General features: G+C 38.9%; 2 protein-coding genes across 12 annotated transcripts in view; one reads left to right on the forward strand and one right to left on the reverse strand.

Annotated features, from left to right (window-relative positions):
* LOC140930482 (transcriptional repressor NF-X1-like) overlaps window positions 1–6,251 on the reverse strand; it is a 131,197-nt gene extending 124,946 nt beyond the window's left edge. For all 6 annotated transcript variants that reach the window (XM_073380191.1, XM_073380190.1, XM_073380189.1 and 3 more), the window contains exons 1-2: window positions 6,153–6,251; window positions 3,405–4,586 (exon numbers count right to left, since the gene is read on the reverse strand). In XM_073380191.1, the coding sequence (XP_073236292.1) occupies window positions 3,405–4,572 (1,168 nt within the window). In that variant the 5' untranslated portion in view covers window positions 4,573–4,586; window positions 6,153–6,251. The remainder of the gene's footprint in view (window positions 1–3,404; window positions 4,587–6,152) is intronic.
* A 127-nt stretch (window positions 6,252–6,378) lies between these two features.
* LOC140930480 (ATP-dependent RNA helicase DHX8-like) overlaps window positions 6,379–23,249 on the forward strand; it is a 74,095-nt gene continuing 57,224 nt past the window's right edge. For 3 of the 6 annotated variants that reach the window (XM_073380180.1, XM_073380181.1, XM_073380185.1), the window contains exons 1-2: window positions 6,379–6,546; window positions 22,669–22,754. In XM_073380180.1, the coding sequence (XP_073236281.1) occupies window positions 6,453–6,546; window positions 22,669–22,754 (180 nt within the window). In that variant the 5' untranslated portion in view covers window positions 6,379–6,452. Of the gene's footprint in view, window positions 6,547–22,668; window positions 22,755–23,249 lie in introns of those variants that run through there. The other 3 variants (XM_073380182.1, XM_073380184.1, XM_073380183.1) reach the window with 3 other exon arrangements.

Genomic DNA, 23,249 nt, shown 5'->3' on the forward strand with positions numbered 1-23,249 from the left:
CTACTTGTAGAAGTAATAAATAATTAGGAAGTGCGTTCGAAATTCAAGGAAGGGAAGGGGGTCGGGAATGACATATGTTTATACCGCTTCTCAAAATAGCATTACAATATTCTCTTTCAAAATGGATGGTTTATTTACAGATTGTTTAGTTATAGTTTCTTTTAAAAACTGTAACTAATGCTATTGTAGTCTAATGCTCTGACAAGGGTATAGCGCGTCCGGCGAAGCAGGGCAATTTATTTTGTGAGAGTCTTTTATGCAAATTTAATACTTTTGCGGCTTTTTGCTGCTGGGTCTGTAGCGCTTGATAGAGGAGTTACAGTATTTTACTTCCAAACAAGAACAAGGGGAAAAGATGGCTCAAATGCACTTTACTAATCTAGAAAAAAGAAAAAAAAACTAGAAGCGCCGCTAGCACTGGCACCACAGCTAGGAATCGAACGGGGAAGCAAGGATTCGCAAATTAAATACATAACCAGTGCGCCACAAAAGTATGATATTTTTAAAAGGAGAGTGATAGCACAATCATGTCACTTGAAAATGAGGCAAGCTTCTGGCCTGAAAATGAGGTAGAAAGGAAAATGCCCCCAATCTCGCTGGCAACTACCCGTTAATCGAAAAAAGCTTCGACAGCCCAAGCATTTTGTAAAGTCAAACAACATTGTACATCACTCATACATAACACATACAAGCACTTGGTGTGATTTATTTTTCCTTTAAACTACCTAGAAGTACAATCTGCGTAAACGGGGCAAAAGCAGCAAGTTAAAAAATAACTTTTTCCAGCACGTGGCTGTGTATCAATCACACAACGTTTATCTAAATTTATTGTCAAAAAAAAACTATTTATCTCCGGTTGATTGACACTTCATGTTCACATGCTTTATGCAAATTTCTTTGATAACCTGATAAACTGAAGCCAGCATATCAAAGTATTCGAACCGCTTTATGGGTTGACTTAAGGAACGAAATTATGCAGTGGGGGGCATTGAAGAGAATATGGTAGGAAGCCGTTCGAACAGCTTGGGTTATAATTCTCCATTCAAAAAATTTGTTCATTTGCCGTTTCAATCGACTTGGTGCGCCTTGTAGAACCAGGGATACCACATTCTTTTTTCTCGTGACGCCACAAATTCACGCTCGGCAACACATGCCAAATAAACAATTACTCATCAATAAATGGCGCATCATAAACACTTTCGTAACGAAATTCAGCGTTTTAAACAGAGTATTTTGCCGTTTCAATCGACTTTGTGTGCCTTGTAGAACCAGAGTTATCACATTGCTTGTCGTGACGCCACAAATTCACACTCAGCGGCACATGCCAAATAAACAGTCTATAAACTATGCTTGTGAAAAAATTACTCGTCAATAATTGGCGCATCATGAACAATTTTGTAACGAAATTGAGCGTCGAAGACAGGGTATTTTGCCCTTTCAATCGACTTTGTGTGCCTTGTGAAACCAGAGATATCACATTTTTGTTTCTTGTGACGCCACAAATTCACACTCGGCGGCACATGCCAATAATTTTTTATAACAATCACTTGCCTGTGAATTACTCATCAATAAATGGCGCATCATAAACACTTTTGTAACGAAATTCAACGTTTAAGACAGAGTATTTTGCCGTTTCAATTGCCTCTGTGCATCTTGCCGGAAATATCATTGTAACAAATAAAGCTGAGACTTTTGTCACCGGATGTTTTTGTGCAAGAGAGCACAAAAACAGAACTCTCAGAAGCTCTCTTTAGCGTCTTTGGAGTTTCCATTATCAGAAACGAATGTTAGTTGTCGCTAAGTTTTCTAACGAGTAAAGATCATCAGACTAACGGATTGACTTAGGAACGGATACGGCTAACGCTCTAACGGGCAAGGATCCAAGTGCGGATCTAGGATAAATAATGACCGATTTTTTAAACGAGCGCCAAAGGCACAAGCTTCTAGCGGGAACCGGGGGAGTGCTTCCCCAGGAAATAATTTGGATTTTTACTCCTTAAAGTCCCCTTTCCTGGGTTTCCGAGTCATTCAGAGAGGATATTAGCCAGATTTCAACTTGGAAAGTTTTTTTATTATTAAAAATGCATTAATTATGAAAAATATGACCGATTTCCGTAAAACGGTGGAAACCGCTGTGGATCCACGCCTGGAATCGGGTGCTAAGGGATTAACCAACGCCACTAACAGATATGATTAACGCTCTGACGGGCAAGAGTCACCAGCTAACGGATTTACCAACGCTACTAACGGTTTTCATCAATTTTTCTAATGGATGACTAACGGATAGCTAACGTTTTAGCCCATTTAACGGAAGGTCGTTAGTGTACGTTTTCCCGTGGAGGGTCACATATTTCCTGAGGAAAGATCCAGATGTTTTAAAGGCCGGCTTATATTTACATGTATTGGGTTTATAACACAAGAACGCTTAACATTTCTACGACTAAAATGATTGTTATATTCGAAGCCCCTCGGCCTCATTGATATTAACGCCATAATTTTTAACAGTTTCATTAACGACTGAGCTGGTCCTCATAACCACTACTGAGCTTCAGCGAACATTAACATCAAACTCGACTGAGCATCTTTATAGCGTCGACTGAGCATCTTTATAGCGTCACGTCTTTGACACAACAGTCCGCTCCCATTTATAGCTAAAACGTGTTCTTTATGAAACGATTTGTCATTACTCACCTTGCGGCCGTGATAGTAATTATTTACCTGTTTCAGTGAAGATCACAAGATAGCCAGCTTGTGCACAAGCGAAAATTAGACGAGAAAAAATTTGTCTTGAATGCCATTGCATTTGAGCGCGCAGTGGAGCGAGATTACTTCATTTTTCCCGCTAATATTTCCAAATATGGTATTGCTGTAATAAATTAACCCTAATAAGTAATGCAGCATCTTGCTTGTGTTCTTTGTTCTGTTGCTTTTTATAAAGTCACCGTCAACAGATCCAAATGTTCTCTGATTCTGTTTAAACTGTTCCATAAGGAGAAATATTTTTAGAGAGAATTTTTTTTTAAAATTGGAAATAGCAGACGCAACATCAAATTGCTTGTGACCGGATATAAAATCAACTATCTTACTGCAGATTGCCATATTCCTAACCGCAAGGGAGGCAAATGGATGTGGGATTTTAACGCCTTGGGCAAATGCCTGCTGTGAATTCCTGAACTGGCCTAACCCTCTCATGCTCTAAGGCTTCTGATAATTAAAGTTCCTTATGGCTGCCTTTAACAGAAACTGTACTTTTATGGTATCCATGGTCCTATATTGCTCTGGATTACCACCTTCTTGATTAGTACCTTATTGCTACCTTGTTTTCATATTTTTTCTGCTCCATTCACTGTCGATCTATGACTATTACACATTAAATATGTAATATCCTACAATAAATACAATACCTTCCTTCCCAGCAGTAGCAGAGCACTTAGCCCATCTTCTGATACAGCCCAAGTGAAACACATGATAGCAACTCTGACAGCTCCACACAGCAGCACTGCATCGCACTTTTTCACAACAAACCATGCACTCATAAGTTTCATTTCGTAGCTGCTCTATTAAAACACTGGCTTGAGCTGACGTAGTTGGATTTAAGTGACTTAGGGCACGAAGAACATCTGTCTTCTGACGTCTATAGTCTATATTACGCTTGTTTACTTTCCTTTTGTCCTTTCCCATAATTGCTTCTCCATTACTTCCCTTGGATATATTTTTTCTGATATCAAGTTTGTCATTACTTTCTGTGTGTTCAAAATTATCAACATGCTTACTGCTGTAAGGCACTTTTACTCCACTTTGAAAGTTACTTTTAACCAAGTATTTATTGTTCACTTCTCTTTCTGTTGAAGGATCACTCTTTTCATGTGAATAGGTATACATCAAAGCTTCTGCTTCATTACCATGATATTTATCCTTGGTACCATATGCAGAATGTCTCCCTCTTCTAGGCCTTTGCCTTTTATTACCTTGTGCCCATCCAGTTTCTTTTATATTTCTTGGCGCACCTCCTTTAAAATCTACATGTAACCCCTCTGTAGCTGTACTTCTGGAGCATTGTCCAACATCTTCATGCATTAAACCTGGAGGGCAAATGGCATGAACGTCTGTAACAGCTTCCTGGAATGTTTCTTTGTCATTTTTGTCTCCTGTGATTGGCTTAAATTCCCATTGGACCAGCTGAGCAGTCAATAAAGATGGGTCTCCACCATAACATGCTCCAAGAGTGACATCCTGATCTGTCTTAATGCCTAACCAGTCATTCCCTTTCTCATAATGTCCTCTATTTGACCTCTTATGATGATCTTTTACTTGGCCTCTCTTACTACCTCTTGGATGAACAGAACCTGGTTTGCTGCCCTTGGCAGTTGTGTGCTTTTCACCAGTTGCTGTTGCTAACAGTCTATCCTGTTGGCTCTTTTGTCTTCCTTGTAGACGTCTACCTTCGAACTGGGACCTCCTAATCCGTGTCACTTGGCTGTTTCCTGAGGCTGTTGATGCTCTTGATACTTCTGATTCACTACCCTGTTCTAACTCCACCACAGACCCTGTACAGGAATCCTCTTCTGACATTATCACTGCAAAGCCTTAAAAAAAAAAAGAAATTTTAAAAGATCAATATTGCAGGTACATGTAGCAAGGCATTTTGATCACATCATGATGACTGGAATATTAATGCACTGCTACAAACAAAGTTGACTCTGTCCTTTGTACAGCCAAGACATCTGACAATTTTGTGGGATTTTCAGAAACAGATTCACAAAAACATCCCCTGATTTTGCAGAAATTTTGTGGAAATTTTCAGGGCTAACTTCACCGAAAAACGATTGGTAAAACACAGCCAATTTCTCAGGGATTTTCTGGGCAAATTTTGCTAAAAAATGGATCAATTTTGTGCTGATTTGACAACAGTGCTCGACTGTCAGACAAAAATCTTGGAGCCAGCTGGCCCCCAAGGTTTTATTTTTGGTCAACAGAACAAGTATTCTAGTCACCAGAAAGTATACCGGTATTTAAGAATTAATGGAATACATAAACCTAACACCTTTTACTTAAAATGCTTTACATTCCATCGCAGAGACACGAAGAAAAACATTCATCTCCAGTGGAAAGCCAATTTCATGATTTAAAGGATAAACAACAAAATTAAAGACCAATAGGGGTAAGGCATATTTTCAGTGTACAATAGATACGTAGGAAGTCTATGGTTTTGGTCTTCTTTTTAAAGCGAGTCTTCAAATTGTTAGCGGATCGTAGATCAGCACGCGTATGATAGTAGTTTTTGTTTGTCTTACGGATTATAGTCTTCAAACAGTCGTAATTCGACTATGTAGAAATTTTAGGGATTGTTTTGGTGGGGGTCTTAGTTTTCGTAATTACGAAAACTAAGAGGGGTCTTAGTTTTCGAAATTACGAAAACTAAGACCCCTAAATTTACCGTTAAATCTGACCTAAAACTCGGTGGAAAGGATCGAACATGATATAATTTGACAGATCAGACCTTTTTCGGTTACAATTTGACTTTATATTTAGACAGATTCGATTTTAGGGGGTCTTAGTTTTCGTAATCTCGAAAACTAAGACGGATCTTAGGTCTTAGGTCTTAGTTTTCAAGGGTCCTAGTTTTTGTAACACCCGATTAGGGTTAAGCTTTCATTCTACGGATTAGGGTTAGGCACTCATTTTAGGGTTAGGGTTGAGCGCTGTTTAGGGTTAAACACTTATTTACAACGGTTAGCGTTCAGTTACTGTTTTCCGTCTTACTATTTTCGATTTTTATGGTGTTTTTTTCAATGCTTCTTCAATGGACTGCATGGCTCGCATTTTACAAACACTCGTCAGTCTTCCAGTTGGCAGTATAGTAGATAAGATGACACAGGGAAAATCAACTGTATCTCCCAAAATAACGCTACTGTATGCAGTATAGGTATTTGATAAAAACCTCTGTGTCACAGTAAAATAACGAAAGCACGACGGGATCCCCACAGCATTCTATATGAGAAACGCACGCCAACTATTAAACAGACTGCTCAAGTGCAGCCGCCATTTGGACCATTTTGCTAGTCTAGAAGAATCTTAATGAAATGCAGTTCTACAGGCTATGGTACTAACACCTGAACAATGTCATATAGGGAATAAATAAATGAGCTTACATTGGCTTACGCAGCTCTACGTAAATAGGTTCAGCTTCCGTTTCATTGAGTTTTAGTAAATCCCTTGGAAGTAGTTGGTGTAAGACTGACCAAATTTTGTGCCCTACACAGTTACTTTACTTGACGTAGCCACTCAAGCTTTGAAACCGCTGTTCTAGAGTTAGTTTGTTATTTAGTGGAGGTATGCTAGATCGCGGGCGTTATTGCGAAGGAGCTACGTAGGAGTGAGGAGTGATGTGCGAGTGATGGTTGTCCGTCTGGTAGTTCATGTGTTTGCCTTGTGTTTAACAAGACATCAAAATGGAAGAACTTCAACAACTCGAGCAACTCTCTCTTGTGTCTAAGATTTGCACTGAGCTGGATAATCACTTGGGCATAAATGATAAGGATCTTGGTGAGTTTTTTAAAAGTTTACGATATCTATAGGTATCACCACATTATGCAAGTGTGGCTTTCTGGCAGGGACCTTGTCTAGGAGAAGAGATTAGGGATAAAATTTGAGTGTTCACAGTGACAGAAAAATTTTCACCATTCAGTACTTATGCATGTTGAAGGGCACATTCGAGGGTACCCAGTACCGCAATACCGTACGAAAAATTGGCAAATACCGAAATCGACCAAATACCGATACCGCATTTATAATCGGTGAGGTAGTTTCGAAAACGAAGCACTCGAAAACGGGTAGTTTCGAAAACGAAGCACTCGAAAACGAAGACCGAAGCACGAAGCACCCAAAATTCGAAAACGAAGCTGCACCCAAATCTCGAAAACGAAGCACCCAAATCTCGAAAACGAAGCACCCTAGATCGAAAACGAAGCACCCAAAACTCGAAAACGAAGCACCCTAAACCTTCGAAAACGAAGCACCCAAAACTCGAAAACGAAGCACCCTAGATCGAAAACGAAGACCCCAAAATCTCGAAAACGAAGCACTCAAATCTCGAAAACGAAGTACCCAAAACTCGAAACCACTGTCGGCTGTACGTCTTGCATGACGCAATCCGAATCAGGTGGAGGCAGCGGATGCGTCCGCACCTCCAAAGGTCCACAAAATCCATCCCAAGGTTTTATAAGAGCCTGCCAACTGTTTAACTGAACGTTTCTAGATGGGATACAGTGTATTAATTTTATTATTGGTCTCGCTATACTTGATACATCTTACCTTAATATGCGTTTTACATGCATGTGCTTCGTTTTCGAAACTACCCTCGAAAACGAAGACCGCAGCACGAAGCACCCAAAACTCGAAAACGAAGCACCCTATCTCGAAAACGAAGCACCCAAATCTCGAAAACGAAGCACCCAAAACTCGAAAACGAAGACCCCTAAATCTCGAAAACGAAGCACCCAAAACTCGAAAACGAAGCACCCAAAACTCGAAAACGAAAACCCCTAAATCTCGAAAACGAAGCACCCTAGATCGAAAACGAAGCACCCAAAAACTCGAAACCGGTCTGTCCTTTATAAACACAAGACCAATGCTAATACAGCAGGAATCAAGAACGATAACAAATTCTCCTGTTCCCCACCATAGAGCCTGGTCGCAGGCTGTTATCCTAGAACAAATTCTGCCTCGATCTGATCTGATCTGATCATGCAGTGTCATAGACATCCAATATGTTAGACTCCAAACTAATCGTTTTTTTCTAAAAATCAGTAAAGAAGTTGGTAAAGCATGGCGTAAGAGTAATACGCGCGAGCCTCACACTCTGTTTTCAGCCTCGTTTCAGACCTTTTGTGTTACTGCTCACGCGTACTTGAATACGCCAAAATCTGCTGACGGACAGTTTTGAAGTCTACATAAACATGTATGTGTACCGAAAAAATGCATATTAAGGTAAGATGTATCAAGTATAGCGAGACTAATATTAAAATTAATACAGGATATCCTATCTAGAAACCTTCAGTGAAACAGTTGGTTATAAAACCTTGAGATGGATTTTGTGGACCTTTGGAGGTGCGGACGCATCCGCTGCCTCCACCTGATTCGGATTGCGTCATGTAAGACGTAAAGTTGCACTTATTAAACTTACAGTGGTTTCGAGTTTTCGTTTTCGAGATTTAGGGGTCTCGTAGTTACTAAAACAAGGAATGACCTACAATGACCTACAATGATCTACAATGACCTACAATGAGCTTCTATGACCTACAATGACCTACAATGATCTACAATGACCTACAAGGAGCTACTATGACCGAACGTGTAATCCCTGTAATGAGCTAAATTGAAGATTTTAGAAAAAGACAAAATAAAAGATCAGGAGACATCTGTGCGTAAACGTAACGTGTTTAGTCTACTGCATGACAGCCAAGTTAACGATAACAGCATCTCTAATTATCACGCTTGGAGATAAATTTGCAGTGTAATAATACATGTATGATGATACTGTGACTTTTGTCCAAACCATCCCTTGCAACCTTTAGCATTAGTTTTATTTTGTCTTATCTTTTTTTCAAACAAATTGAACAAACACAGTCACCCCAACAGTCGATCCGGGGGGATCTTCAAGGGACGTAAGGGTAGAGATGAACAAAGGAGGCCTTCAAATTCTGACCCTGTTCAAAAGAAAAATTGTTCATTTTTTTAAAGTACCCTGGCCTGTATAAGACATCATAAGACCCTTTAAATGGCTTTCGGTCCAACAGGATGGTCTCTTTGTAACGCTAAATAGTGAAATCCATATCCTGCTCAGCGGCCCATACCCATCTAGGCCAAATAAGGCAGTGCCTGCATGACTTCCGTCAATACAGGGTATAATAGGGCTATACCGGTAACAACACGATTGCAGTAATCTATTTTCAACTTTCTCAAGTTAACTGAGATCAGGCACAATTTTTCTTTTGCCTTTTCAAAATGTACTTGACAATTTAATACTATAAGCCTAGTGTCACGTCCAAGCATGACACACAACAAACATCATTGTCTGTCATTTTGTAGCTCATTGTAGGGCCCGGGGGGGGGGGGGGGCACTTGGGTATTTTTTGGGTGGGTATGTGCCGCCCGGGACTACAAATTGGCACCCCGATCTCAAAAAAATTTCCCCTAAAACTGATACCCCGTTCTGATCTAGAAATGGGCCAATTTTTTATACTCCGTTCTAAGGTACAAAGAGTACAACAGTTTGCTTGTTAATGCATTGAACCGTATTTTTAAAAGCAATCTGTCCTTGAATAATTTCAAATGGATGCTTACAAAACTGGAGCTTTCGTGCGTTCGAAATATTATACCCGGTTCTAGAAAAGGCCTCTGAAATGGATACCCTGTTCTAAATCAGGAGCTTCAAAATCACGACCCCGTTGGGCGGCACATACCCATATAGGTAATGTATGGGAGTACCCCCCCCCCCCCGGGTTGTAGGGCTTATTTTAACTCATTGTAGCTCGTAGTAGCTCATCTTAGATCATTGTAGGTCATTGTAGGCCATTGTATGTCATTGTAGGCTATTCCTTGTTTTAGTAACTACGACACACGTCCCCTGATCTTTTTTTTTCTCTTTTTCTAAAATCTTCATTTTAGCTCATTACAGGGATTACACCTTCGGTCATAGTAGCTCATTGTAGGTCATTGTAGATCATTGTAGATCATTGTAGGTCATTGTAGATCATTGTAGGTCATTGTAGGTCATTGTAGGTCATTCCTTGTTTTAGTAACTACGTTAGGGGTCTTCGTTTTCGAGATTTGGGTGCTTCGTTTTCGAGTTTTGGGTGCTTCGTTTTTGAGATTTGGGTGCTTCGTTTTCGAGATTTGGGTGCTTCGTTTTCGAGTTTTGGGTGCTTCGTGCTTCGGTCTTCGTTTTCGAGTGCTTCGTTTTCGAAACTACCTGATCGGTGACGCTTACTTAATGTTGTATCCATCTCGCGTGTTTTTTTTAATATCTCAAGCATGTATACACCAGAAATCAACCTCAACCTTCGCAAAAAAACGTGAGAAGATCTCGGATTGATCGGTACAACGATCGAAAAGCCAGGTCATTAAATGTCCTACCAATTTCATCATAGAGTAACTGTCAGAAATTGTGTACTCATTTACCGTTAAGTCTTAAGTCTTCCAAAATTAATATTGATCTACATTAGACACAGAGGCCAAATGAACAGTACCGCAATACTGTGAAGGATCTTCTTTTACCAAATGTGACCCTCCACGGGAAAACATACACTAACGACCTTCCGTTAAACGTTAGAAAACTAACGGATACTTAATGGATTGCTAACGGCTCTGAAGTCATTCTAACGCTTTGTACTAACGTTCTAACGCTCGGCCCTGGCCTTCTAATGGTTTGTCTTAACGCTCTAACGGGTTGTCCTAACAGTCCAACGGTCCGCTCTAACGCTCCAACGGTTTACGTTAACGTTCTAACGGTTTATACTAACGTTCTAGTGACTGATCACCACTAAAGTCTTAATTCTATAAAATAAGCGGATCATAAGTTGTGAATGATGTATAATAATGAAATAACACATGAACTGCGGAAATTGAATCAGAATGAAATGAATCGAATCGGTCACGTATTATCTCTTGCCTTTTAGCGAAGTCTTTAGTTAAACGGTCGATCAAAGAAAGAAAGCGTGGTTTTGCAACGGCTATAGCCTGCATAGCAGGCGCTTGGAAGTAGTGGGCACAAGAATAAACGGGCGCACAAGAAGAAGACACGCGAGGGGAGAGGGAGGGCCTGCACGGAAGGCCCCCGAAAATCGTTTCCCGCCCCCTCTCCAATTACCTGGCAGCCGTTGCGTGAGCTGTCAAAAGTTTTGACAGAAAACGACTGACCTCGCACAAACAAAGCGTGCCGCCAAAAAGCGTTGTACATTTTATCTTCGGTCTAAATATATGTTTATATAAAGATCGGCTGGGTTATCTGATTATATAGCGATGGAGCAATAAACTGATGGTTAACTGACACACAACTTTAAATCTTTTTTAACCACAGGCACAATAAATAGGAAACAACAAAGTCAAAACTGGGTAGCAGGATCTTCGTCCATGGTTTTTGCAGTTAATTTAATCCTTATCTTTTAAAGAATGCATGCTGTGTATTATAAAAAAAACTAAAAATATTGTTCTCTGAGCTTACTCAGCCACAACTGGACAGACACCAACGATCACAGCGTACGTGGAAAATGATCATTGCTTTTACTGCGCTAAGTGGCCGACATGTCTTACTAAGCGGACCTAAACTGTACCGACATGTTTTCTACTGCAGTAACGAGACGTAAACAACAGACCTCAGGTCGCCTCGGAACGGCGAATAATACTAACAATAGTGAAATGTTTTTTTCAAATTCGTGCCCCTGGCAAGTGTTTCATTTCATCAATCATGTCCAAGTTTTGATGGTATACGTTCCATCGACAACACAAGCGGCCAAGTTCTCCTGAGCAAACGGAATATTTCCTCTAATCTTCATTGCCACGACTCGACAAATCTTTTGTTTCTCGCCACTTCTGCTAATGCGTATCTGATGTCAATTCTTTCCATCGTGAATACCGTTTGAACACTCCAACTTTTCTTTGAGATTACGGCCACATAGTCCCATTAAACCAGATTGAAGTGACCTCCGAGACCTGAACTTCGATTGTATACAACTTAGCGGCTTCAGGAGCTAGTGGTGTAATGTAAGATCTTCACTACGTTCTCCATGTACTATTGATTGACAGTTTTCTCGCCTTGCGCGGTTAATTTTTCCCTCGGGAGCCTCTTGACCAATTGGAAATATCTGCACTCACAGAGTGCGAGTTGAAACGATTTTCGGGGGCCTTCCGTGCAGGCGCTCCCTCACCCTTTGCGTGTCTCCCTCGCGCGCGCCCGTTCTCTCTTTCGCCCACTACTTCCAAGCGCCTGCTACGCAGGCTACAACGGCTAAAACTGATAATAACATTCAATTCTCCATTCCTCTTTGTTTTCTACGTGACATTGGCAATTGTCCCTAACGAAACAAGCCGAAAAACGGAGTCGTAATCGAGCAAAAAAGCGACACCAGACCACCATCAATAAACAACTGCGGCCGACAGTCAAAAGCGTCTCTTGTTGAGAATCCGCATACCAACTACAGCGAATGTCTGGCAGGTTATCTCAATCCATCTTAGTTATCTTATTCCAAAAATGCATCAGTGGACCTTTGAGTTTGGTGGAAAATTAAAATAATATTAGTCGACTCTCGCTCATTGACATTCGAACGAAACAACTTTATGCAAATTTTTGTTGAAATGTAATCCACCGGGAATGAAGAGCAGCGGAAGCATTGCGTGACGACCCAAAGACGACGAATTTCCGAACGACTGCCATTTCTTTAGAACTACTTGTAGAAGTAATAAATAATTAGGAAGTGCGTTCGAAATTCAAGGAAGGGAAGGGGGTCGGGAATGACATATGTTTATACCGCTTCTCAAAATAGCATTACAATATTCTCTTTCAAAACGGATGGTTTATTTACAGATTGTTTAGTTATAGTTTCTTTTAAAAACTGTAACTAATGCTATTGTAGTCTAATGCTCTGACAAGGGTATAGCGCGTCCGGCGAAGCAGGGCAATTTATTTTGTGAGAGTCTTTTATGCAAATTTAATACTTTTGCGGCTTTTTGCTGCTGGGTCTGTAGCGCTTGATAGAGGAGTTACAGTATTTTACTTCCAAACAAGAACAAGGGGAAAAGATGGCTCAAATGCACTTTACTAATCTAGAAAAAAGAAAAAAAAACTAGAAGCGCCGCTAGCACCGGCACCACAGCTAGGAATCGAACTGGGAAGCGAGGATTCGCAAATTAAATACATAACCAGTGCGCCACGAAAGTCACACATAATCCAACTCTATTTTTTTCTCTTCAAAATATCTTTTTCCAGCACGCGGCTGTGTATCGATCACACAACGTTTATCTAAATTTATTGTCAAAAAAAACTATTTATCTCCGGTTGATTGACACTTCATGTTCACATGCTTTATGCAAATTTCTTTGATAACCTGATGAACTGAAGCCAGTATATCAAAGTATTCGAACCGCTTTATGGGTTAACTTAAGGAACAGAATTATGCAGTGGGGGGCTTTGAAGAGAATATGGTAGGAAGCCGTTCGAACAGCTTGGGTGATAATTCTCCATTCAAAAAATTTGTTCATTTGCCGTTTCAATTGACTTGGTGCATTCTTTTTTCTCGTGATGCCACAAATTCACGCTTGGCAACACATGCCAAATAAACAATTACTCATCAATAAATGGCGCATCATAAACACTTTCGTAACGAAATTCAGCGTTTTAAACAGAGTATTTTGCCGTTTCAATCGACTTTGTGCGCCTTGTAGAACCAGAGTTATCACATTGCTTGTCGTGACGCCACAAATTCACACTCAGCGGCACATGCCAAATAAACAGTCTATGAACTATGCTTGTGAAAAAATTACTCGGCAATAATTGGCGCATCATGAACAATTTTGTAACGAAATTGAGCGTCGAAGACAGGGTATTTTGCCCTTTCAATCGACTTTGTGTGCCTTGTGGAACCAGAGATATCACATTTTTGTTTCTTGTGACGCCACAAATTCACACTCGGTGGCACATGCCAATAATTTTTTATAACAATCACTTGCCTGTGAATTACTCATCAATAAATGGCGCATCATAAACACTTTTGTAACGAAATTCAACGTTTAAGACAGAGTATTTTGCCGTTTCAATTGTCTCTGTGCATCTTGCCAGAAATATCATTGTAACAAATAAAGCTGAGATTTTTGTCACCGGATGTTTTTGTGCAAGAGAGCACAAAAACAGAACTCTCAGAAGCTCTCTTTAGTGTCTTTCGAGTTTCCATTATCAGAAACGAATGTTAGTTGTCGCTAAGTTTTCTAACGAGTAAAGATCATCAGACTAACGGATTGACTAAGGAACGGATACGGCTAACGCTCTAACGGGCAAGGATCGGGTGCTAACGGATTAACCAACGCCACTAACGGATATGATTAACGCTCTGACGGGCAAGAGTCACCAGCTAACGGATTTACCAACGCTACTAACGGTTTTCATCAATTTTTCTAACGGATGACTAACGGATAGCTAACGTTTTAGCCCGTTTAACGGAAGGTCGTTAGTGTACGTTTTCCCGTGGAGGGTCACAAATACCGTTAGCCAGAAGGGTGCAAAATCGCATTCTGCAGGGCTGGATGATTCCACAATACTGCACATTAAAATCAAAATGACTAAAATACCGCTTGAAAAAATGTTCAACATCACAATACCATAAACCCCCATGTCCTCCTCCATGTTATGTAACCACATTAGCTTGCCGGGGAAGATCGCCTTCCCCGGGTTACTTCAGATCTACAGATAGTTTGTATTCTAATAAAGACAAGTAGTAGAGTATAAATACCATCAATTGACGTGATACTACTCACTTTGACTCTGAAGATTACTACCGCACAGGTTATCGAAACATCAGTCACTGTCAACAACAACAGTCCCATTCAGGACAACGTTCACCCGGACGATCAAACTCAACCTACTTTAGAAATGATTCCTGGGTTCAAACCTTTCATATAAAGTTGTTGTGTTGGCATAAAATTAACTCCAAATTATTCAGCTGCCACAATGAAATGCTCATAACCCTCTCTGCAATCATTATTTTATGGAAAAAGGAAAATTCCTTTCAATCACTTTGCTGAAATGACCAATCAAAGTAAATAATTTCGTTTCACTGGGTTTCAATTTAATGAAAATTTCATACCTGTCGGACATTACTTCGCAACTTCCACTCCTTGTTGATATAGATGGCTTTCTCAGTGACGTCATCAAATTGTAAAGTCAAAATAGCGAGATTTTACGAATTCTTATTTACATTAGGTTGAAGATAAACAAAAAGTAAATCTTTGTAGAAGTTTTCTTTCCCATAGCATGTTTCCCTTTAGCCTGAATTTCATCCGATTACTTCGAGTCGTTATTACTCCCTCAGTTGTTGAGAGGAGAAAACGACTCAAAACAATCGGATGAATTTCAGGCTAGTTTCCTTTAAAAAATACAGCAATTTGAACTTTCGAGTTTTCACAGTGCATGACACCAAGATAGGAATGCTGTCTTGATTTTCAGCAGTATAACGATTCCAAGTATTAGAAGATATTTTTATCCGCACGTATGCTAGTTCTCGAGTGAAAAGAAGGAGCTTTTATAGAAAAAGTTTACTCCAGATGTTTTTGTTGATTTTCCGCGGCCATATTGGGGCACCAAAACCGTGCACCAATATGGTGTCTCCATACAAAGCTCTACAAGGGTGCGTGAAATGTTTCGGCAAATAACTCAGAAACTGTGGGCCACAAAGACCTGAGACTTGAACAAAATTTTATTGTTTAAAAATTAGTCTTTTCGAACATTTTATTTTCTTGGCTTCTTCCACTGGATGGTTTCCAATTTATTTTTTTGTTGCATGACAGTGAATACAATCTACAGTACCGTTCAAAAGTAAGCTGACACTTGATTCTCGATCCTCGCGAGAATCGAGAATCAAGTCGAGAATCGAGACTTGATTCTCAATTGTTGCATCTCGATTCTCGATTCTCGATTCCTGCGGGACTCACCAAGCCGGAACGGTCTTTGTTTATAATCGATTGAAAGGGTTTTGTTTCGAGTAATTTGCTCTCTACATGTACTCTCAATAATCGGTTGCTATGAGAATCTACAACCTTTGTTCAAGTTTTGAGCATCTTCTAATTTCTCTCACTTCCAAAAAAAATCTTTCTACTCCATAAAATAACAAACTCTACTCAGCGTCTGATTCTCGGAGAAATTCCTGAACTATGCATATTATATAGTAGCAGTTGACATTTGCATTCTTTTGTACTGCTCGCGTGACACTTCGCGTCGAAATCTTAAAAATATTCGAACTACATTTTGCATCATTTAAATAGCAGAAATTGTTAGTAAAAGTAAATGTGAACATTGAACTCGAAAAGCAATTCAGGACTTTTTTAAAAATCCAAAATACATGTAAAAGGCAGCTTGTGTAAATAAATGACAAATACACGTTGGTGTGCTTTCGAGTTTTACTTGCCGATATTTTTTCGATTGCCTGTTTGTGAATGACCATTGGCATTATCGCAGTTGAATGTCTGATTATCGGTGTCTACAGTTTCAGGGTGTTTCTTTTCGCTGGAAACTTTACTTGTAATTTGACCTCTTGACTAGAATTGCTGTTTTTGCGATACGCGATAGCATCTCCGTTTGATATTTCGCCCTCTGCTTTTCATGAGACGTGATTGCGGAAATAAAAGTTTCAATTTGAAAGTACATGTAAAGTTTCAGAAAACTTCCGAAACGTCCAAGAGCTTTGAAAACCATATTTTGTCTCGTGCAATATGGTCTGCTTTTGAAATAAGCATCGCGCGCAATTTTTTGTCACAGTAGTTGCAGTCATGTGTTAGGAGACAAAAGGTTCACGCGTATTATGTTCCATCGCGGAAGAAACAAGCCCAATTTTAAGTGGGATTATCTCAAAAACCTCAAACTTTAAAGAAGCTGAAAGCGCAAAATTTCCTAGTAGAATTGGAACCATTGTTTTTCGAATGCGGTTTCAGAGATTAGTCATGTTACGGATGGATGTGTATGTTGCAGCTGATCGTTATCAAGCCAAGCGGCTGGATAAGCGCAGAATCCTTTGACGTTACAAATTAAACATGCTGTTGCCTGTACACGAGAACTGTTTGTTTGCATATGGAGCAGGCATTTGAAACTTTACATGAGGAAATAAAGCTTGATACAGATTTCCTTGAAGAAACATTCATTTTATAACTTGAATTTGTCTCGTTTCGAGCATACAGTTGCTTGCGCGAATCGCGAATATACATGTAACTATGCCGTGTTGTGTCACAGCTTATGTCTTTGTAAACTTATCGAGAAATCAATCATGGGTGAATCTTTTGTTTTCTGTCCTGCGAGACTCGGTCCTCGACTCGATTCTCGATGGCTTGTTTTCGATTCTCGATTCTCGATTGGCGCAGGAATCGAGAATCGCGAATCGAGTCAAGAATCGAGACTCGCAACGGACTGTCAACTTACTTTTGAACGGTACTGTATAGTTGCAGGTGATTGTCAAATATGATTCAGTGGCAAGACTTGTCGAGCCATCTGTTGTTAAAACTACAGCAACAGCCTCAGCAAATTCACTTTTCAGTTCAGTTTTCTTTTGCTAGTAGAGTTCTAACAAAGCCTTATCCGAGAAGTGCTGTCTTGAAGGTATTGTATACCTAGGCTCAAGAATGTGAATTAGGTTCTGAAATCCTGAATTTTTTACAACACTGAATGGGTGTAGATCTTTGATGATAAATTGCAGAATTGCACCAAAAATTGCTTTGCACTGCTTGAATTGTGTGGTAGTCTGGCAGCAAAATAATGTTGAAAGAGCCTGCTGGCCTGAATGAGTAGTTTGCTTTATACAAGCTGTGGCATCTGAGCATTCTGAGGATGTAGACTGCAGGTATGTGCTGTGTTTTCTTCGCACGTAATCAGTTAGGTTTGTTGTGTTTCCGCTACATTTCAATATCATTCAGTCAGGGCACAACTTACATGCAACTCTGGTCTTATCCACAAGCCTGTTTTTCTTTACAAAGCCAAAGTGTTGCCATATGCTCGCCTTTACTTTCTTGTTTGGCACTATTTTCAAAAGACTCGCTCCTATCTACCATGTTTGTTACACAGCAACTGCCCTTTCAGCAAATTCTCGTAGAGGGGGATCAACAAAATCCTTGAACTGCCATTTTGAATGCGGAGAAGAACCTGGGGACGAATTTTGCAAAAAAAAAAAAACTTGGGGAAGTTTATTTCAGCATCTGTGCATGTAAAATTGTTCCTTAATCTCAGAATAATCCCAGACAGACCAGAATCAACAGGAGAGGCATTTATTTTATCAAGGAAAATGCTAAGGGAGATCATTTAAAAACTATCAATAATTATGGAAACTGTCGCAATTATTATCGATTGTTAAACTTGCAGTCGATGTATTGTTATTGCAACACTTACAATCCCAATGCATTGATAGTTCGATGTATCGTTACACCCTTAAAATACAGCTCCACTAACTTCAAACAGCGTCACAGCAGAGAAAAATGTTTTCGGTTCAGTACTGCTCAAAAGTAAGTTACTCATTGTTTGCGCAATGAGAATCACGTCGCGAATGAGAATCATTGGAGTGGCAATTTTTGGCATAAATTATTGATGACACATCCAGCGAGAAACCAACCAAAAATTTTGTGTAGCATTACTGAAAGACTGGGGAAAACTGGTGTTAGATTTTGGGTTAAGTTTCTGTCAAGGAACTTTCCTTTAACTTGTCATTAGCGCACTGTTTAATTGGAGTCTCTGAGTTTTCGAATTTGTTGGCGATTGACAGTTGACATTTGATCATGATGTTTCATTCTCTGACGGTGTGTAAACCACTTGTAGTTCCATTGATTTTTTTTGAAAGAACAAACCAACTTGAAAAGAATCAAATAATTTATATCGAAATCTCTAGCGATGAGTTTCACCACAAATTGAATTGTCAGCTCTTGTGATGTGTGTTGTCACCGTTCATGCATAGCGGCAACTTTCGCTGATGAGATATCAACAACATTGGTGTTAAAAACTCACGAAAAAATATTCGGCATACGATCACAAAATAATTTGCTCTTTATAGGTTCTAATGATAGTCGCTACTTGATTTATGAAAGAAAATTACCCTGAATTTAACAAATTACAGCAGCCAAATAAGACAATAGTACATTTGCTGAGCAGCATTATTTATTTGTGTGACAGCACATAACAAATTTGCAGTGTCAAAACAAGCATAATTTGAAACTACTTCTCAAGTTCTCAGTACTGTATTTGCATACTATGCATGAAAACATTTGGTTTTTGGCGCCTCTATTAACTTACCGGCCTAAACTTTGAAAACAGCTTCATGAACTGATAGGCTTTTAAATATCCAATGTAGATTTTTTCCAGTAGAGTTCACAGGAACATATTGCGTTTGTCCAAAGGAAGCCAAAAGCTAGGGCAGTGCTTTTGGAAGCATTGCCGATCGGTCGACAATTCATTTCAGCTTGACACATTTTAATATCAAAACCTACAGGCAGTAACAAGTGAAGCCACATTTTGTATCATCTCAATGTTTTTAGAAAAGATGTAGTTTTTAAACTGGTGCAGTGGTTTTAAAGCGACTTTATTAAAAGCATGTTTTGCACAAATACGTAAATAACGATCCTTCACAAAGTGAATTATATGCAACAGTCTACAGGTTGCAGAGGTTAAAATTTGTTCGCGTGTTAGTCATAATAAATCTTTACCATTGTTTCTTGAAATTGCTCAAGAATTTTGGCCATGATACTTACAGTTTTTAGGCCATCGTTTGCTATAAGAATCACATGGCACACTACAGGAATTCCATAATGTGCGACATGATTCGCATCTCACAAGAGGGTGGTGACTTACTTTTGAGTGGTGTACTGTATAATAATTTTAGTGCAGCAATTATTCCGTGGCTGCATGGCGCAGTGGTCAAGGATCTAACTTCACTGATAGGAGATTTGGAGGGGAGCAGGTTCCAATCCCAATGAAGTCATACTTTTAAACTTTGTACATTTTTTTGCCTTTTTAGTTTTTGATCATTTTTTTTCCCTTTGGCTTGTTTCCCTTTATTCTCACTGCTTATCCTTTAGAGCTTCGAGTATTTTGCAATAATGTATTTCTGGTTTCTTACCTAATGATTCGTGTAGATGGGGGTTAGCATTGAAATATATCAGGCAGAAATCTACTTATTCTGCCCCTAAAACTTATCTGCTCTCCTCTACTGTTTGCATATTTGCCGACAGACGGTCTCCTATGTCTAAAGCACAAATTATATCATTCTTTCTGTCTGGATCACCGTTACTGTCTCCAAAGCAAAATAATGATTTATTTTTTTATGTCCAGTCCTTTATATCTGAATTGATGAGATATAAAAGTACCTAAGTATGTATTGTCCACCTGCTAGCATTCCTTTAATATCCTCTTTGTTTTGCTGCCGCTTTGACTAATAACTTTTTTGTTTGATTTTTTTTATTAATGTTATTTCGAGGTTAGCTCTCTTGATGAGTTTTTTTTTTACTCTTAGGGCAATAAAATGTGCACAAAATAAAATAATTTTAATAAATGAAAAAAAAAAACACGAATCTTACACACGAACGGCTAAAAACAAAAAAAATAATCTTGTAACTAAAGGAGACGTCCAGAAATAGTCACCTAAAACTTAAAACTACATGTATAGTCACTGATTTGCTCATGGTTCGTACAATTTTGAAAAGGTCTTGAATTTTAGTAGTCATCTTGAAAAGTCCTCAAATTTGGTTGCATGGTAGGTCCTTGAAAAGTACTTGCTTTCTTTATTAGTTCTTGAAAAGTCCTTGAAATTCCTTTTCTTGTCTACGCCAGACACCTGCTTTCTGTAAAATTAGATTATTTGGCCGAGGAAAAGGTTGTTCATCCTGGGTGTAAAAACCTATAAAACTGACAGGTAATGTAAAAGCATTTGTGTGCTTGAACAATATTTCAATATTTCTTTATTTCAAATGCTATTTCTGTACCTCAGATGCAATTACAAGTCATACCCAGTCATTTTTGCAAAGTGTTGTTGTAGAAAGTAGAAATGGTGCGTTTTAGCTGGTGAGGTGTTCAAAAGGGGGTTAACTAAATAAATCTTAGTCCTTGAAAACTGAAATTTGTCCTTGAAAAATCCTTGAAAAGTCCTTGAAATTTGTTTGCCAGCTTGAGTGCTGATTGCAACTCATTCCACAGTGATTCAAAGGACCTTTGGCCACTACCAGTACAGAAAGTGGTATGCTTAACATTTCAGAGTTCCTATCTGTCCTTGTCGAGACAGCCGATCTTTTTATGAGCTTTTGTGTTAAGTACGCTGGAGCACACCCAATCTCGCACTTAAATACTAAGACAGGAAGTCGAAAGTATGTTTGTTGCTTGACTGGGAGCTAGTGTAAACCTTTTAAGAAGGGGGGTAATTTAATGTGATCAAATTTTTCAGCTCCTCTTTCAATTCTACAGGCAAAATTCTGTACTACTACTTGGAGTTTGTCCAGATTAGATGGAGTGGTGTTGCTCCAAACAGAGAGCAATAAAATACATTTGTAACTTACTAAAAACTAAATTAAATGCAGTTATTATAATAATCATGCTTAAATACAATTATTATAATAATCATGCTGTATAATTATAATAATCATGCTCAAATATGATTGTAATAAAACATGCTTAGTGTGATTGATTTGGGCTAATCGTGACATACATGTACACAAGGACTCAGTGGAAACAATATGTTCCTTAAATGTTAAATTGGTGTCCACCCTTTTAATGGGTTGCAGTTCCTTCTCTATTCTCAATACTTGATTCTAGCAGGAATCAAGAGTGGAGAATCAAGTTGAGAATTGAAACTGTCAACTTACTTTTCAATGGTACTGTGCAATGTAACAATGCTAACAAACTTCTACCGTTTTCCTACACTTCTAAGTGTGTGTGTAGCAAGTCAAAGAAGAGTGCCACATGAGCTTGTAGGCAGACTACTTATTGTTATGATAGCCTGTAGCTCAAACATTATGAATAGCAGGGAGTTACATTTACAACTTACACTTAATTTAAGTTTACCTGCCAAGATTTTGATGTCACACGATGAATCTTTTTGTTAAATAAACCAAAGTTACATCTACATTTTTCTCTGACATACCACTAAAGGGGGCAGCATAACAGACCTGAAAAAAATTATTAATAATAAATGATTGATTTAGTTTGGAAATACATCTGAAACTTGCTTTTTCCAGAAAACACAAATTACCATTGGCTGAACAATGACTTTCCTGTCATCACCTTGTCATTAAGGACCTTAAGATTCAAGGACGGCAACGGCAGAGAAAACGTCGCTGAAAAAGTGAATTCGTGTCCTTTCAATCTTCATCACAATTACTCCAAGTAACTAACTTTGTCAAATGTAGGCAAACCCTCCTAAAGTTGAATTCCTAAGAATCACATCCAATTTGAGAAAGAGAGAGGAAATTTCGTTGTCACTTGTGTACTTCCTCTGTACATCATGAAATTAGGCATTTTCACGTCGTAGTCGTGCAGTGACGGCAAAGAAATGTACACAAAAGCGTGATGCACATGCAAAATTGTTGTTTTCCTAATTAAACCTATTGCTTTTCTGGCGTTCCCGTTGCCGTCGCTGTCGCCGTCGTCGGATCTTAGGGTCCCTAATGTCTTGACTCACGCTTACAGTGTTTATATTTGGACACCACTAACTTGTCACAAACTGAGTGAACTTGAAGTCGCATTTTTGATACACTCTGTCTTGGAATTTGTACTTACATGTATACTTTCTTTCCCTGGATTGAGCTGTCCTTAAAAAGCTTGCCCAGTGATTGTTTGGTGCCATTTTTAAAGGACTAACTGAAAAAACAAAGAAGGTCTGTGGGCAGGCTATTCATACTGTTGAACTGCCTTTTTTAAGTGATGTTTTATTTTGTTATTTTCAGCGGAATTTATAATTATGTTGGGGGAGAAAAACCCTTCTTTGGATAAGTTCCAAGCAGCCTTGGCAGAAAGTGGTGCAGAATTTCCAGTAAGCAATTGAGAACTTTGTTAAATGCTTCTTTTAAGTAGCTGTATTTTTCATAATAAGATATCTTTTATTAATTTTAATTATTAATTTTTTTCCAGTGTTTCATCACAAGATCATACACTGCAGAGGGGTTGAAAATACAATGTGCAGCAGCATATTTTTGACAAACTTTGAAGTGTTTGATATTGTGTTAAAACGACTGTGTTAAATGTTGCTTCTCAATTAAATTGTTTTAGAAAGAGAAATATTTTTAGGATGCAAAAAGAGGAGTTTTTGATCTGTTTTCCAAGTACTGTGTGTATAGCTTTACAAATAATATTTATGTATCCATCTTGAGTCCAGTCTGTTCAGGGAACTAATCACAACATTACATAATGGAATTAAGTTTCATCAATTGAAACAATCCTGAGTCATGTAAAATACACATAAAAAATTAAACCATCTCAGATGGAATATGGAAAAGGATGGTGATGTTTGTTTTTGTCAACTGGACCA

This window comes from Porites lutea, chromosome 3 (genome assembly GCF_958299795.1).
Source record: "Porites lutea chromosome 3, jaPorLute2.1, whole genome shotgun sequence".
In the NCBI taxonomy this organism is placed as follows: domain Eukaryota; kingdom Metazoa; phylum Cnidaria; class Anthozoa; order Scleractinia; family Poritidae; genus Porites; species Porites lutea.